Below are 15,853 nucleotides of genomic sequence, written 5' to 3'. Positions count from 1 at the left end.
GTGCTCCATCCCCCATGCTGCGCACTCCCCATCGTGCTACATCCCCCATGCTGCGCACCCCATCGTGCTACATCCCCCATGCTGCGCACCCCCCATCGTGCTACATCCCCAATGCTATAATAGTTCTCCTATTATACTCAGAGAGGAGTATAATAGGAGGACTGTAATAGGAGGAGTAGTCCTGGGGGGAGAGGAGTATAATGCCGGCTCCCTGCACATGTGTACCGGGAGCCGGTGTACGCTGGTAACTATGATACACATCGGGTAACTAAGGGACCTTAGTTACCCGATGTGTATAATGGTTACCAGCGTTCACGGGCTCCGTCAAGATCCCAGCATCGCAAGGGTATGTCTGGCGCTGCTGGGATTGTGACGGAGCCGGTGTACGCTGGTAACTATGATACACATCGGGTATCCCAGGGACCTTAGTTACCCGATGTGTATAATGGTTACCAGCGTTCACGGGCTCCGTCAAGATCCTAGCATCGCAAGGTTATGTCTGGCGCTGCTGGGATCGTGACGGAGCCGGTGTAGAAGCAAGCGATATCCCAGGATGTTGTGAGTGTGTGGATGTGATGTGTGAGGTGTGTGTGAGAGCGAGTGTGATCTGATGTGTGTGTGTGTGTACTCACCTGGGAGTCGGAGCTCCGTGTCAGTTGGGCCAGAGCGAGCGTGCATTGCGTGAGGGGGGCGGGGCCTGCAGAGAGCCGGGGCAAGAGGCCAATCCGTGGGGGGGCGGGGCCATGGCGAGCCCAGCGGCCAATCAGCTTTGTGTCACCGTAAGGACACAATTTTGGAGCATGACAGACAGACAGACAGACAGACAGACAGACAGACAGACAGACAGAATAAGGCAGTTATATATATAGATATGCACCCAGAACTGCTTGTGGTTCTGGGTACATATTGCACCTGACAAGTTCCCTTTACCTTATTACGCTCCTCTATAGCGTAGCGTATCCACTTGCCTTTACATAATCCCAAAAAGACTTACTTTATACACAAATACTCTGAATAATTTCTTATAGATCCCTCCCGGGGAGATAATGTGCATTTCAGAAGCAATATTACCGTTGTGAAGCGTTACTGTCACTCTAATAAGAAAGCTTTACATATTAGGGACTGTGATCTGAGGCTGTCCGTGTATATTGTGGTCCATGGGGAATTTCTTAGCTGAATGATTATTTTAGGATGACAGTTCTGTAGTGTTGGGGTATGGTGGTGAAATGTATTGAAACACGGAGTGTGAATCAGATTTAGGGCTATTTCTGCCTTGCCTTCGGCTTTGCAGCCAGGAATCCCCCAGTAATAGTGTACTGATAGGCAAACCCGCATGCATTTTGCTGTACTTTACCTTACAACTTTGCAATGTAGGTTTTAGCTTTTTTTAGTATGCAAAGTTCCAGCACATAAAAAACCACAGGCTCCCCTGAAGCTTTCGCTTTAACCTTTTGTGTTTCTGTAACAGAAAAACATACGGACTATTGGTAGAGTTTTTTTACTGTTATGTGATGATTTTTTTTTATTATTATTATTTTACTCACACTAATGACATTAATTTAATTTTGTTTCCTTTTTTTTAATTTTTTTTGTTTAGGATCGGATCGTGAAAACCTGCCTTGGGGGGTGGGGTTATAATGCCCCATGGTAATAGTCCCCTAGATACTCAGAATCAATCTCAGCCACCGAAGGGCAGCTCAGGGAATGATGGCGACCAGCAAAGGACTCCAAAAGCTACACCTCAGTCACCTGCACCAGCATTTGCACAAGCAATCAGTTCTCCTGGACCTCAGTCACCCGGTTACCAAATACAGCAACTCATAATGAGTCGAAATCCAGTTGCTGGTCAGAATGTGAACATTACTCTACAGAATGTGGGGCAAGTGGTGTCAGGAAACCAGCAGATAACGCTCACATCACTGCCAATAACAAATCCTGCCTCTCCTGGGTTCCAGTTCAGTCCCCAGTCACGCCGCTTTGAACATGGGTCTCCATCATATATTCAGGTTACATCCCCAATTTCTCAGCAGGTCCAGACTAAAAGTCCTACACAGCCCAATGCGGTTCCAATCCAAACATTACAGGGTGTAAGAGCCACCACTGCTGGAGCCAGCCTGGGAATGTGTAATAAGGCTAATACTCCTGGGTTCCTAGATGCAGGTTTATTGGTGAGACCACTAAGTCTCGGCCCATCAAGTGCTGGACATTTTGTATTTCAAGAGGGATCTGGAATTACTCAGATTGCACCTGGCACACAAGTGCATCTTCCATCAGGAACTTCCACACCAGTCCAGACCCATACACTGTTGCACTCCAATTCACAAACTGTTGGTCCCGTGCATCAATTTGGATCACAGAACACCGCTGGTGCTGGTATGCAAACTTTGGCTACTGCAGGTCACGTAACTGCCACCAATAGACCAACACAGATTAGCAGTATTATTCAAGGACAGTTCATTCAGAAACAGCAGGTTCTCCAGGGCCAGCAGCTGGGCAAGACTATCAGCTTTGACCGATCCTCTGGAATGATCACTGGTGCTTCTGCTTTTGGGATAACGCAAACACCCACAAGTCCATCCCGATCGACTGCTCCTCAGGGATTATCCAGTCTTCCTCTAATTTCAACAATGAGCAAGATAAAACAAGCTAAGAAGGTTGAGGAGATCCCACCAGCAACTGCTGAAGATGCCCGCTTGAGGAAACTGTGCCTTGAGCATCATTACAAAGCCATAAAAATGCTAAGAGAAAATTTCAGAGATTATCTCACCGAGCTTTTCTTTTTACAACACTGTCAAGGGAACATGATGGATTTCTTGGCCTTCAAAAAGAAACCTACACTTTTGCTACAGACTTTTTTAAGACAGAGTGACTTGGATCTAGAAGTGGAGGAGGAAGAAATGGAGAAGAGTCCTGTAGTCTTCACTATGCAGGTATGATCTGTTATCTTTCCATGGCAAAAAAGTTCTATATTCTGTATGGTTTTGTTTTTTCTTTCGTTATGTATGGTCCTGTTCACATGTATCCTTTTAATTTACTTTTTTTTTTAAACGTTTTTTATTGAAATGCTCGCAAACATAAATGCACATATTACCGTACTTGAAACATGCATATATATATGACAAGGGTTAGCGAAAGCCTTCAATCACATGTGTGCCGCCCCCGTGGAAGCAGCCGAGCTGCTCGAATCTGGATTCGCTGTGGCTCGAGGGGCTCCGGACCCGGGGTACTTACAGGGATTTGGTATGTAGTTTGTGACGCCACCCGTGGTGTACGGTAATTTGGAAAGTACCGCCGCTGCCGTTGGGAGTACACGGGGTGATGAAGTCAGGCAGCAAGGTGTTGTAACCCTCCACGGGTAGGGGGGATGCCCCAGGACTCTGTGAGGGGTGCCGTGGGATGCAGGGGTCACCCTCGTACTCACTCAGTTCATAAGCAGACACTGACAACTGAGTAAACCAAGTCTCTGGGTACCGCTGCCGCTGAGGGGAGCTCGTCCAGATCCCTAATGGTGCTGCCTGGAGATCCGTGACCTACTTCCTGGCACTTAGTTTAGACTTCAACTTGTGGGTCCTGTAACATGGAACTAGCGGGGCTCCGCTCCCCACTATGGCTTAGTATGGGAGCTTGCTCTCAGGGCTCACGCCGTTTAGTTTGTAAAGTCCTATCCCCCTCGTTGCGCTAATGCCCCGATTCTGGAGCGGGTGGGAACGGATCATAAAGACTCCGTTCTCAGGTAAATTGTCGGGTTGCCTGAAGCTATTTCCCGACCTAGGGTCCGTGTACCCCGTCGTGCCTTTGGTCCCGGGCCGGTGATGTTGCTTGGCTGCCGGCTGTTCTTCTCGACAGATCCAGGCCCCTTGCCACAATCCCCTGCGACCAGGGGTCTGACTCCACCGTCTGCAACGTAGACAGACTTTCCAGGAGCCACTGCTCCCGAACTCCTCTCTCTCTCCCTACCAACTCTCTACTCACTACACTCCTCACCTCCCCTCCCTGACCCCCAGGTCAGGGCGACTCTATTCCACTCAAGCTGGCCACTGGTGTGTCTGGTGGGTGTGGTGCAGGGTGCATCTAGGATTTAATTTGCTGTTGGAGGCAACACCATTTAGTTAGGGACCCAAAACCAAGAGGGAGGCGCAATACTGCACGGGAGGGCAGTTTGTGCAGTACCCATTGACGACCTGATAGTCCAGGGGCGTCACACATGCATCCTCCATTATAATGAGATAATATGTAATAAAATATATATACCAAATAGGGTTACTTTGACTCAAAAAAGAATAAACCAAAAACTTAGAGGGGGTGAGGGAAGGAGGGGAGAAGAAAGCATGTCGTTTTTTTGCTGCGTTTTTGCTCACTGCGTTTTTAATTGGTGAACAATGCCATTAAAGATTGTTGAAGAGAGAAAAAAAAAAGGGTCTGATGTTATTTCCTTCTTCATTCTCCACTGGTGTATACAGGAGAGTAAACAGCTGCAGAACTAGTGTATGCAGGAGAGCAGACAGCAGCTGCAGAACTACAAGGCTCAGCATCTGTATGCAGGATTTTTTGCCCAAAAAAAAAAAAAATTACGCGGGTTTCGCCATATTTTTGTATGCTAGGCAGGTACGGGCTGCCCCCAACCCCCAGCTGCCTATTTGTACCCAGCTGGGAACCAAAAATATAGGGAAGCCCTTTTTTTTTCTAATTATTTCATAAATTTCATGAAATTAAAAAAAAATTAAAAAAAAATGACGTGGGCTTCATCCAATTTTTGAGTCCAGCCAGGTACAACTAAGCAGCTGGGGATTGGAATCTGCAGTGCAGAGTGCCCAAGCTATCTGGGCACCCCCGCTGCGAATTGCAGTTTCATAGAAGCGCCATCTTCTGGGGCTTTATCCAACTCTTCCAGCTGCCCTGATGCCGGGTGGCTCGCTGGGTAATAATGGGGTTAGGGCTAGCTAATATTATCAGCTGGCCCTAAGCCCGAAATTCATGGTGTCACGCCAATATTAGGCATGGCCACCATGAATTCCTAGTAAAGATAAAAAAAAAAACACACAGAAAAATATTTTTATTAGAAATAAAACACAACACAATTAGTGACTCCATCTTCATTGAAATAAAGACACCCCCCCCCCTTCCCCCGCAGTAATCCTGGGTCAGGGTCCTGCACTGTCCAATCCGGATCCAATATCATCTGATCGCTTTGCTGGAAGACAAAGCGATCAGATGATGTGTCAAGATCAAGGGCCTGAATCACATGAAAGCCGTTTATACAATCAGCTGATGCATCAGTGCAAAAAAAAAATACACACGTCTGTGCTGACTCCCGTCCGATCGCTGCAGGAGCTGCTGGTTATCAGATGATGAAGTCTCTTGATGGCATCAGCTGATAGTTTAAGCCGGCCGGGTGGTAAAAAGCCGGCGTCACCGCGAGACTTGCGATCAGCTGATGCGTCAGGTGACCACATCAGGTGATCACCGCCAGGTCCTGCATCTATCGTACGTGCCTGGGAGCACACAGCCAGAGCGGGGGTGGCGGTACCGGGAGAGGAGCTGGGAGCGGACAGGGCACCGGGAGTCTGCATGGAGGTGAGTATTCTGACTTTTCTTTCTACTGTTCACTTTTGTTTTCGCAGCTGCTTCCACCAGCGGTGACGGTACCGGGAGGATTCACGCTTTTGTGTTTACCAACAGAAGGAATCCTCTACCTGTACATGTCACTGTACTACCCACCCCTTGCGTTTATAGCTGAGTTTTTAACATCTCATTGAACTCAATGGTCACTACAAAAACGCAGCTACAAAAATACGCTGTGTGCAGACAGCACTTCTGAAAACCCATAGACATTGCTGGGGAAGCAATGTCACAGCGTTTTCTGCACAAAAACGCAGCAAAAAAGTCTAGTGTGCACAGGGCCTAAATTGGCAGCTACTCTAATAATCTGTGCCTCTCGGCATGGTTCGATGGGACGACATGCTTGCAAGCGATTTCTCATTAGACAATCATTGTAGATTGACTTACGATGCTATGAATGTTGGATTGTTGGCAGCCCCAAGTCTTTAAATGAGCTTTACATTGTATTTACATATTTTTGGAACAAAAAATGTAATCTGATTCCTTCATGTGATATAAGGAAAGGCTTTCAGATTTCCTGGATTTCCAATCTTTTGCTTCTACAGGGAATCTGTCACCAGGTTTTTGCCACCTAATCTGAGAGCACCTTAATGTAGGGGCCGAGACCCTGATTCCAGTGATGTCACTTACTGGGCTGCTTAGTGTAGTTTTAATAAAATCACTGATTAATCAGCAGTAGATCATCATTAGAGGACTACTTACAGTATATAGTATATATACAGTATATATTCACCATATTCATGAGCTCTGTATAACTGCTAGATCGACAGTAGAGAAAACATTGATTTTATCAAAATGACAGCAAACAGCTCAGTAAGTGACACATCGCTGGAATCAGGGTCTTTGTCTCTGCTCTCAGATGGGGGAGCAAAAACCTATTGACAGATTCCTTTTAAATACTTACCATACTTATCAAGTCTAGTTTTATTTAATGTGAATCATGCGTTTGGGTCTTCCAAGACTTAAGTGTCTTTTTTTTTTCTTTTTTTTTCTAGTGTTTAGATTCTCCCTTAAGCCCTACGTCAGACTTTCCGAATGCTGTGGAGATGCAGGCCTCCTTTGTACAAACAGGTAACATACATTATCACCGTTATGTTTTAGGTAGTGACAAAAAAGTAAAATATTTATCTTTCATACACTTTTTAGTATTTTCAAAAGCTTGGGTGGAAAAAAAGGACCATGTATTTTAAGGTTTATGCAAGCCTGCCACAGTTGGGGTGCACAAGTACAGGAGGAAGGCTAAGGCTATGTGCGCATGCTGCGTTTTTTTTGACGCTGCATTTTTGGCCGCAAAAAAACGCACAAACGTCCCCGCGGCAAAAACGCACAGGAAAAAATGCATGCGTTTTGCCGCGTTTTGGTGCGTTTTTGGCTTCGTTTTGCAGAATTGTTGATTTTTTTTTTTTTGTCTGCCCAAAAACGCAACTAAAAAAAAGCATAAACTGCTGGGGAAGCAAAGTCATGCAGTTTTCTGACCAAAAATGCACTGTGCGCACTTAGCCTAAGGAGCCGAGTGTGCACCACACCTGACAGATGTTGGCTGTGCTCTACAGCTGACATCTGCATGCAACAGTCGTGGCCCTGATCCACTCTCGCCTTGACTACTGTAACTCTCTATTAATTGGTCTCCCCCTAACTAGACTCTCCCCTCTACAGTCCATCCTTAATGCAGCAGCCAGGGTCACCTATCTGGCTAACCGCTACTCGGATGCCTCTGCTCTTTGCCAGTCATTGCACTGACTGCCCATATATCACAGGATCCAATTCAAACTGCTTGTTCTCACCCACAAAGCTCTCCACAATGCAGCACCCCCCTACATCTCCACCCTCCTCTCTGTCTATCATCCCACCCGTTCTCTACGCTCTGTAGATGACTTTGGACTAACATCCACACTAATTCGAACCTCCCACTCCCGAATCCAAGACTTCTTCCGAGCTGCACCAAACCTCTGGAACGCTCTACCCCAAGAAGTTAGGACTAATCACAACTTACTCAGCTTCAGATGCTCCCTAAAAACGCATCTTTCTTTGTCGCTCCATTGGGAGACCCAGACAATTGGGTGTATAGCTTCTGCCTCTGGAGGCCACACAAAGTATTACACTTTTAAAAAAGTGTAACCCCTCCCCTCTGCCTATACACCCTCCCGTGGATCACGGGCTCCTCAGTTTTATGCTTTGTGTGGAAGGAGGCACACATCCACTCATGCATTCTCATACATAGTTATGTCGGATGGAAGAAAAGAAGACCCCGATGGGGTCACCGGCATGTTCCCTTCTCACCCCACTATGTCGGCGGTGTTGTTAAGGTTGAGGTACCCATTGCGGGTACGGAGGCTGGAGCCACATGCCGTCTCCTTCACCATCCCTTATGCGGCTCTGGGAGAAGTGGGATCCTAAGCGGTCATCCATGAGCTGGGACCGTGCTCCATCCGCAGCCCCTGGTGGAACCTGCCGGACCGGAGCTTCTTCACCCCCAGGGACCGGGCCCTGCAACTGGAAGGTACTCTGTGTCCCCATGTGGGGACTGTACAGAGAGGGTCGCACCTTATCCCTGGAAGCCGCGGTAGTTCCGTCCGTTGTCTTTTCGGCGGACTTCCGCGCCGACCGTGCCTGCTTGTCGGGCACGGCCTTAAATTTAGTCCCCGGCTTCGCTGCGGCCTAGTCGCGAAAAATCCCGCCCCCGAGCCTGCCTGTCAGGGGTTAGGGCGGGATTGCCGACATGACGTCGGCTTTGAGGGCTGGAGCATCCTGCATGTTTCCCTCCCCCCTCATTGACCACTGTGGGGACTCCAGATTCCCGCTCTTTGCTGGCGCCGCCCTCGGCTCCACACCCCCCCTGAGAGCTCCGGCAGCCATTTTTAGCATTCTGCTGGTGGATGCTACTCAGCAGCAAAGCTCTGCAGCTCCGGGGGATCCACGACAGGGAATCTAGAGGACACACTCCGCTCGTTAGCGGTTGGTAAGCCACACCGGTCACGGTGCTGGTCCCCCTAGGGTGCCGGGATATATATGGATATATATGGATATATATAGATGGATATATATAGATGGATATATATAGATATATATATATAGATATATATATATATATATATATATATATATATATATATATATATATATATATATATATATATATATATATATATATATATATATATATATATATTATATATAATATATATATATATATTATATATAATATATATATATATATATATTATATATAATATATATATATATATTATATATAATATATATATATATAATATATATATATATATATATATATATTATATATAATATATATATATATATATATCTGTTCGGAAAGGCTGTATACCCTTTTCCTATATACCCTCAGTGGTCACTCTCCTAAGAGACAACAGCATGTCGTCCACAAGGAGCAAAGCTACTAAGGCACAGATTTTTTTCGCGGCCTGTACCTCTTGTGGGGCTATGTTGCCTGCGGGATCCACCTACCCTCACTGTGATCAATGCTCGACTCCTGCCACGCTTGCTCAGCCGGAGCCTAGGGCACTTATGGGCCCCTCGGCTCATGTAGATCCCCCTGCTCCCACTGAACAGGCTGCAGGGACAGAGTCACCGTCGTTGGCCTTTTTCGCTGAGAAACTCTGTCACTTTCTCAGTCCATTGCACAGTCTATGGACAAATGGTCATCTAAGCTCCTTGAAGCTTTGCAGTCCAGACCGGGCCCTTCACAGGCCCCGGCCCCTGTTAGTCTGTCTCCTCCAGGCCCTTCTCGGTCCGCGGCGCAGCGTGCTCCCAGGATAGCCCCTAGGCCCCAGGCGGAGGACTCCTGCCCGGACCGCAGCCCCAGACCTGCTAAGCGGCCTCGCTGGGACTCTTCCCTGGCCTCCTCACGCTGCTCTGGATCCCAGCTTGAGGACTCTCAGGACGACGAGGCGGACGGGGGAGCTCAGGGCTCTGACCCTGACTTCGCCCTTAACCTTGATACCCCTGAGGGGGACGCCTTAGTAAATGATCTTATCTCGTCCATCAACCAGGTGTTGGATCTCACACCACCGCCGCCTCCTGCAGAGGAGTCGGCTTCTCAGCAGGAGAAACACCAATTCCGTTTCCCCAAACGTACGCGCAATATGTTTTTTGATCACTCTAACTTCAGAGACGCTGTCCAGAAGCCCAGAGCGGTTCCGGACAAGCGCTTTGCTAAACGGCTCACTGACACGCGTTATCCCTTTCCACCTGAAGTCGTTAAGGGCTGGGCACATTCTCCCAAGGTGGATCCTCCAGTCTCTAGATTGGCTGCTAGGTCCGTTGTGTCTGTTGCCGATGGCTCATCCCTGAAGGATGCCACTGACAGACAGAGCTCTTGGTGAAGTCTATTTATGAGGCCACGGGCGCGTCTTTCGCCCCGGCCTTTGCGGCCGTGTGGGCTCTCCAAGCAATCTCGGCATGTCTGTCTGAGATTAATGCTGTCACGCGGAATTCTGCTCCACATGTTTCTTCCTTGACCTCTCAGGCATCAGCGTTTTCGTCCTACGCCATGAACGCCGTCCTGGACTCCGCTAGCCGTACGGCTGTAGCATCCGCTAACTCCGTGGCAGTCCGCAGGGCCATGTGGCTGCGCGAATGGAAAGCAGACTCTGCTTCCAAAAGGTTCTTAACTGGTTTGCCTTTTTCTGGCGACCATTTGTTTGGCGAACGGTTGGATGAGATTATTAAGGAATCCTCGGGAAAGGACTCCTCCTTACCCCAGTCCAAACCTAAGAGACCTCTGCAGAGAAAAAGCCAATCGAGGTTTCGGTCCTTTCGTCCCTCCGCCAAGTCCCAATCCTCTTCGACCAACCGGCCGGAGAAAGGCCAGAGGAACTCCTATGCGTGGCGGTCCAAGTCACGCCCCCAAAAGGCCGCAGGAGGCACTGCCTCCAAGACGGCCTCCTCATGACTCTCGGCCTCATCTAGCCACATCCTCGGTCGGTGGCAGGCTCTCCCGCTTTGGCGACGCTTGGTGGCCACACGTTCAAGACCGATGGGTGAGAGACATTCTGTCTCATGGTTACAGGATAGAGTTCAGCTCTCGACCTACGGCTCGTTTCTTCAGAACCTCCCCACCCCCCGCGCAGGCCGATGCACTTTTTCAGGCAGTGGACGCTCTAAAGATAGATGGAGTTGTGATTCCCGTTCCCCTTCAGGAACGTGGGCGCGGTTTTTACTCCAACTTGTTCGTGGTGCCAAAAAAGGACGGGTCATTCCGTCCCGTTCTGGACCTCAAGCTGCTCAACAGACATGTGAGAACCAGACGATTTCGGATGGAATCGCTCCGCTCGGTCATCGCCTCGATGTCACAAGGAGACTTCCTAGCATCGATCGACATCAAGGATGCTTATCTCCATGTGCCGATCGCACCCGAACATCAACGTTTCCTGCGTTTCACCATCGGGGACGAATACCTCCAGTTCGTCGCATTGCCCTTCGGCCTGGCGACAGCCCCACGGGTTTTCACCAAAGTCATGGCATCCGTCGTGGCGGTCCTGCACTCTCGGGGCCACTTGGTGATCCCATACTTGGACGATCTCCTAGTCAGGGCTCCTTCTCGGGTGGCGTGTCAACAAAGTCTTTCCGTCACTCTGGAGACTCTCCAGCAGTTCGGGTGGATCATCAATTTCCCGAAATCCAAGTTGACGCCGACCCAATCACTGACTTACCTCGGGATGGAGTTTCATACCCAGCCAGGGTTAGTCAAGCTACCGCGGGACAAACAGCTTTCTCTGCAAGCGGGGGTGCAATCACTTCTTCGGAGTCAGTCACACCCCTTAAGGCGCCTCATGCACTTCCTAGGGAAGATGGTTGCAGCTATGGAAGCAGTGCCGTTCGCGCAATTCCATCTACGGCCACTCCAATGGGACATTCTTCGCAAATGGGACAAGAGTTCGGCTTCCCTCGAAAAGAACATCTCTCTTTCCCTTGCAACCAAAACATCACTTCAGTGGTGGCTCCTACCCACATCTCTATCTCGGGGAAAATCCTTCCTACCTCCAACCTGGGCCGTGGTCACCACGGACGCGAGCCTGTCAGGTTGGGGAGCGGTTTTTCTCCACCACAGGGCTCAAGGAACCTGGAATCCAATAGAATCGTCCCTTCAGATCAATATCCTGGAGATAAGGGCAGTGTATCTAGCCCTATTGGCTTTCCATCTGTGGCTGGAGGGCAGGCAGATCCGAATACAGTCGGACAACGCCACTGCCGTCGCGTACATCAACCACCAAGGCGGCACTCGCAGTCGTCAAGCCTTCCAGGAAGTCCGCCTAATTCTGCAGTGGGTGGAAGACACAGGCTCCACCATCTCCGCAGTTCACATATCGGGCGTAGAAAACTGGAAAGCAGATTTTCTCAGTCGTCAAGGCATGAACGCGGGGGAATGGTCTCTTCACCCAGACGTGTTTCGAAAGATCTGTCGCCGCTGGGGAACGCCGGACGTCGACCTCATGGCGTCACGACACAACAACAAGGTCCCGGCCTTCATGGCTCGGTCTCAGGATCACAGAGCTCTGGCAGCGGACGCCTTGGTCCAGGATTGGTCGCAGTTTCGACTGCCATACGTGTTTCCCCCTCTGGCGATGCTGCCCAGGGTACTACGCGAGATCCGGTCCGAATGCCGTCGCGCCATTCTCGTCGCTCCAGACTGGCCGAGGCGGTCGTGGTATCCGGATCTGTGGCATCTCGCGGTGGGTCAACCGTGGGCACTTCCAGACCGCCCAGACTTGCTATCACAAGGCCCGTTTTTCCATCTGAATTCTGTGGCCCTCAACCTGACTGTGTGGCCATTGAAGTCTAGCGTCTTCAGGGTTCTCTCAGGATGTCATTGCCACCATGAGACAAGCCAGGAAGCCAACGTCCGCCAAGATCTATTACAGGTCTTGGCAAATCTTCTTATCCTGGTGCTCTGATAACGGTTTTCCTCCATGGCCGTTTGCCTTACCCACATTCCTTTCCTTTCATTTCTACAATCTGGAATGGACAAGAGTTTGTCCCTCAGCTCTCTCAAGGGCCAAGTTTCGGCGCTCCGTGTTTTTTCAAAAGCGTCTAGCCAGGCTTCCGCAGGTCCGCACGTTCCTGCAGGGGGTTTGCCACATGGTTCCACCTTACAAACGTCCGTTGGAACCTTGGGATCTTAACAGGGTCCTGACGGCTCTTCAAAGGCCGCCTTTTGAGCCGCTGCGGGATGTCTCTCTCTCCCGTCTTTCCCAGAAGGTGGCCTTCCTGGTGGCAGTCACATCACTTCGTAGAGTGTCTGAGCTTGCAGCGCTGTCATGCAAAGCTCCCTTCCTGGTTTTTCACCAGGATAAGGTGGTTCTGCGTCCTGTCCCGGAATTTCTCCCTAAGGTGGTATCCCCTTTTCATCTATATCAGGATATCTCCTTGCCTTCCTTTTGCCCTAATCCAATTCACCAGTGTGAAAAGGATTTGCACTCTTTGGATCTAGTGAGAGCACTCCGGCTCTACGTGTCTCGCACGGCGCCCCTGCGCCGTTTAGACGCGCTCTTTGTCCTTGTCGCTGGCCAGCGCAAGGGCTCTCAGGCCTCCAAGTCAACCTTTGCTCGGTGGATCAAGGAACCGATTCTCGAGGCCTACCGTACTTCTGGGCTTCCGCTCCCTTCAGGGTTGAAAGCCCATTCTACCAGAGCCGTAGGTGCGTCCTGGGCATTGCGGCACCGGGCGACGGCTCAGCAGGTGTGTCAGGCAGCTACGTGGTCTAGTCTGCACACTTTCACGAAACACTATCAAGTGCACACCTATGCTTCAGCAGACGCCAGTCTAGGTAGGCGAGTCCTCCAGGCGGCGGTTGCCCACCTGTAAGAGGGGGCCGTTTTCGGCTCTTTCTATTGAGGTATTGTTTTTTTACCCACCCAGGGACTGCTCTTGGACGTCCCAATTGTCTGGGTCTCCCAATGGAGCGACAAAGAAAAAGGGAATTTTGTTTACTTACCGTAAATTCCTTTTCTTCTTGCTCCTATTGGGAGACCCAGCACCCACCCCTGTGCCCTTCGGGCTGGTTGTTCTTTTGTGTACACATGTTGTTGATGTTGATTTGTTCTTTTGGTTCATGGTCTTCAGTTCTCCGAACATCCTTCGGATTGCATTTACCCTAGACCAATTTATAAGTTTCCTCCTTCCTGCTTTTGCACCAAAACTGAGGAACCCGTGATCCACGGGAGGGTGTATAGGCAGAGGGGAGGGGTTACACTTTTAAAGTGTAATACTTTGTGTGGCCTCCGGAGGCAGAAGCTATACACCCAATTGTCTGGGTCTCCCAATAGGAGCTAGAAGAAAAGGAATTTACGGTAAGTAAACAAAATTCCCTTTTTTTTAGGACGGCCTATCACACTTCCTAGCCAAACTAATTTCATCTAATCCCTCTACAACTTCTCAGAACATAACCCCACGTCAAACTCCATGGCACCCAAATGCATCTCAAGGCTCTGGCTAACTGGTCCAGGAAGCCATTATCTATCCCCCATGAGATGGCTGGATTGTCATTGTAAATAAGCACTTGTACCTTGCACCTCCCCCCACCTCATTGTAGATTGTAAGTTCTCACGAGCAGGGTTGCCATTTTTCCCTTTAAATATTGTATCTTCTATAATTGTTACTTGTTTGTATATGTATATGTATATGATCCTCCTGAATTGTAAAGCGCTGCGGAATATGTTGGCGCTATAGAAATTAAAGATTATTATTATTATTATTAACAGTAACAATTGGATTGAACGCTGTTTGTTGCTGTTTAACCATTTAGTTGCCACTTTCTAACAGCATTTAAATGGACTAATTGCACTGTACTCTATCACAGGCCCCCATCCCTTGCAATGCTCTTGTGGGCTGCTGATGGGTTGCCATTGAATTTGGGGGCATGCCCTGCTGGTCCCTTCTAGAGTTGAGCGCGGTTCGCGGTTCTCCAGTTCGCGGCTCGAGTGATTTTGGGGGCTGTTCTAGATAGAACTAGAACTCGAGCTTCTTGCTAAAGCTCGATAGTTCTAGATACGTTCGAGAACGGTTCTAGCAGCAAAAAGACCAGCTAATTCCTAGCTGGCTTTCCGCTGTAATAGTGTAAGTCACTCTGTGACTCACACTATTATGAAATTTCAGTGTATAGTGTGCGGGAACAGCGCATTCAGATCACTGCTGTATGGATAATGGATCGCCATTTTTTTTTTTCCTTGTCTTCCTTCCCTAAGCGCGCGCGTGTAGTGGGGCGGGCCAGCATGTCAGCCAATCCCAGACACGCACACACAGCTAAGTGGACTTTTAGCCAGAGAAGCAACGGCATGTGTGATAGGATGTCCATGTCACATGTCCCTGCATTATAAACACGAGTATCTGCCCGTCCGGACGCCATTATCTCTTCTGCGTCCTTGGTGTCAGTCACCGCTGGCGCAGCGCCTATCTCCGATACTGCTGTGTACACTATATACACAGCGCTGTACAGAATAGGGATAGCACTTTCTATCAGTCCTTTTAAGGGCTAATACCGGCAGGGTCAGAGCCATAGGCGACAGGTCCGTGGAAACAGAGTTTAACAGCTACACAAGATGACAGCGTCTGTGTAGCTAAGGTCAGGGATTTCCTCGCTGCATTTCCCCATTAGGAGGGATAGAAAGGCAGGCTTCCTTTCCTCTACCCAGAGACCCACAACCCTGCCACTGTACCCTCCTGCCCTTTGCACACTCAAACTCATTGTTACTAAGCCATTATACTAGCAAACACTGAGTGAACTTAGTGGCATCATAAAAGTGGCTGTTGGACTTCTGTATAGTCCCACTAGTGCAAAGATATTTGCAGCACGTCTACCTGCATTGCACACTCAAACTCATTGTTACTAAGCTATTATACTAGCAAACACTGCTGCCAGTTTAAGGGCCGTAGTTGCATTGTCAGGGATAATTATTGTTGTTTATTCTGCTGTTAATAAAGCTAGACCACCTCTGAAATCTACACCACCTCTCAATTTTTACTACCACATTTTAAGTGCACAATCTTGTTGCAATCAAAATGAGTGGCAAAATGACAGATGCTGGTGGAAAGGGGAAGAGGCGTGTTGGAAAAGGAAAAAAAGGGTTTGTCCGTGGGGAAGGTGGCAAAGCTCCATTATCATCTGCTGAAGAGAGACCATCTACCAGCAAAAGTAAGATGTCTACTACTTACCGTGGACACTCCGATGTGCTCCCTTTTTTACGGACACGGACAACTG

The 15,853-nt window shown here is 49.0% G+C and overlaps 1 protein-coding gene across 4 annotated transcripts in view; it reads left to right on the top strand.

The window, feature by feature from the left end:
• The window catches only part of LOC142250032 (E1A-binding protein p400-like), a 407,327-nt gene that overhangs the window by 7,830 nt on the left and 383,644 nt on the right, over positions 1 to 15,853 (top strand). For all 4 annotated transcript variants that reach the window (XM_075322102.1, XM_075322107.1, XM_075322113.1 and 1 more), the window contains exons 2-3: positions 1,598 to 2,930; positions 6,615 to 6,690. In XM_075322102.1, coding sequence (XP_075178217.1) covers positions 1,638 to 2,930; positions 6,615 to 6,690 — 1,369 coding nt within the window. In that variant the 5' untranslated portion in view covers positions 1,598 to 1,637. The remainder of the gene's footprint in view (positions 1 to 1,597; positions 2,931 to 6,614; positions 6,691 to 15,853) is intronic.

Source organism: Anomaloglossus baeobatrachus, chromosome 1 (genome assembly GCF_048569485.1).
Source record: "Anomaloglossus baeobatrachus isolate aAnoBae1 chromosome 1, aAnoBae1.hap1, whole genome shotgun sequence".
Lineage (NCBI taxonomy): Eukaryota > Metazoa > Chordata > Amphibia > Anura > Aromobatidae > Anomaloglossus > Anomaloglossus baeobatrachus.
Note: the sequence above shows the minus strand (reverse complement) of the source record. Positions and strands in the feature narration are given on the sequence as shown.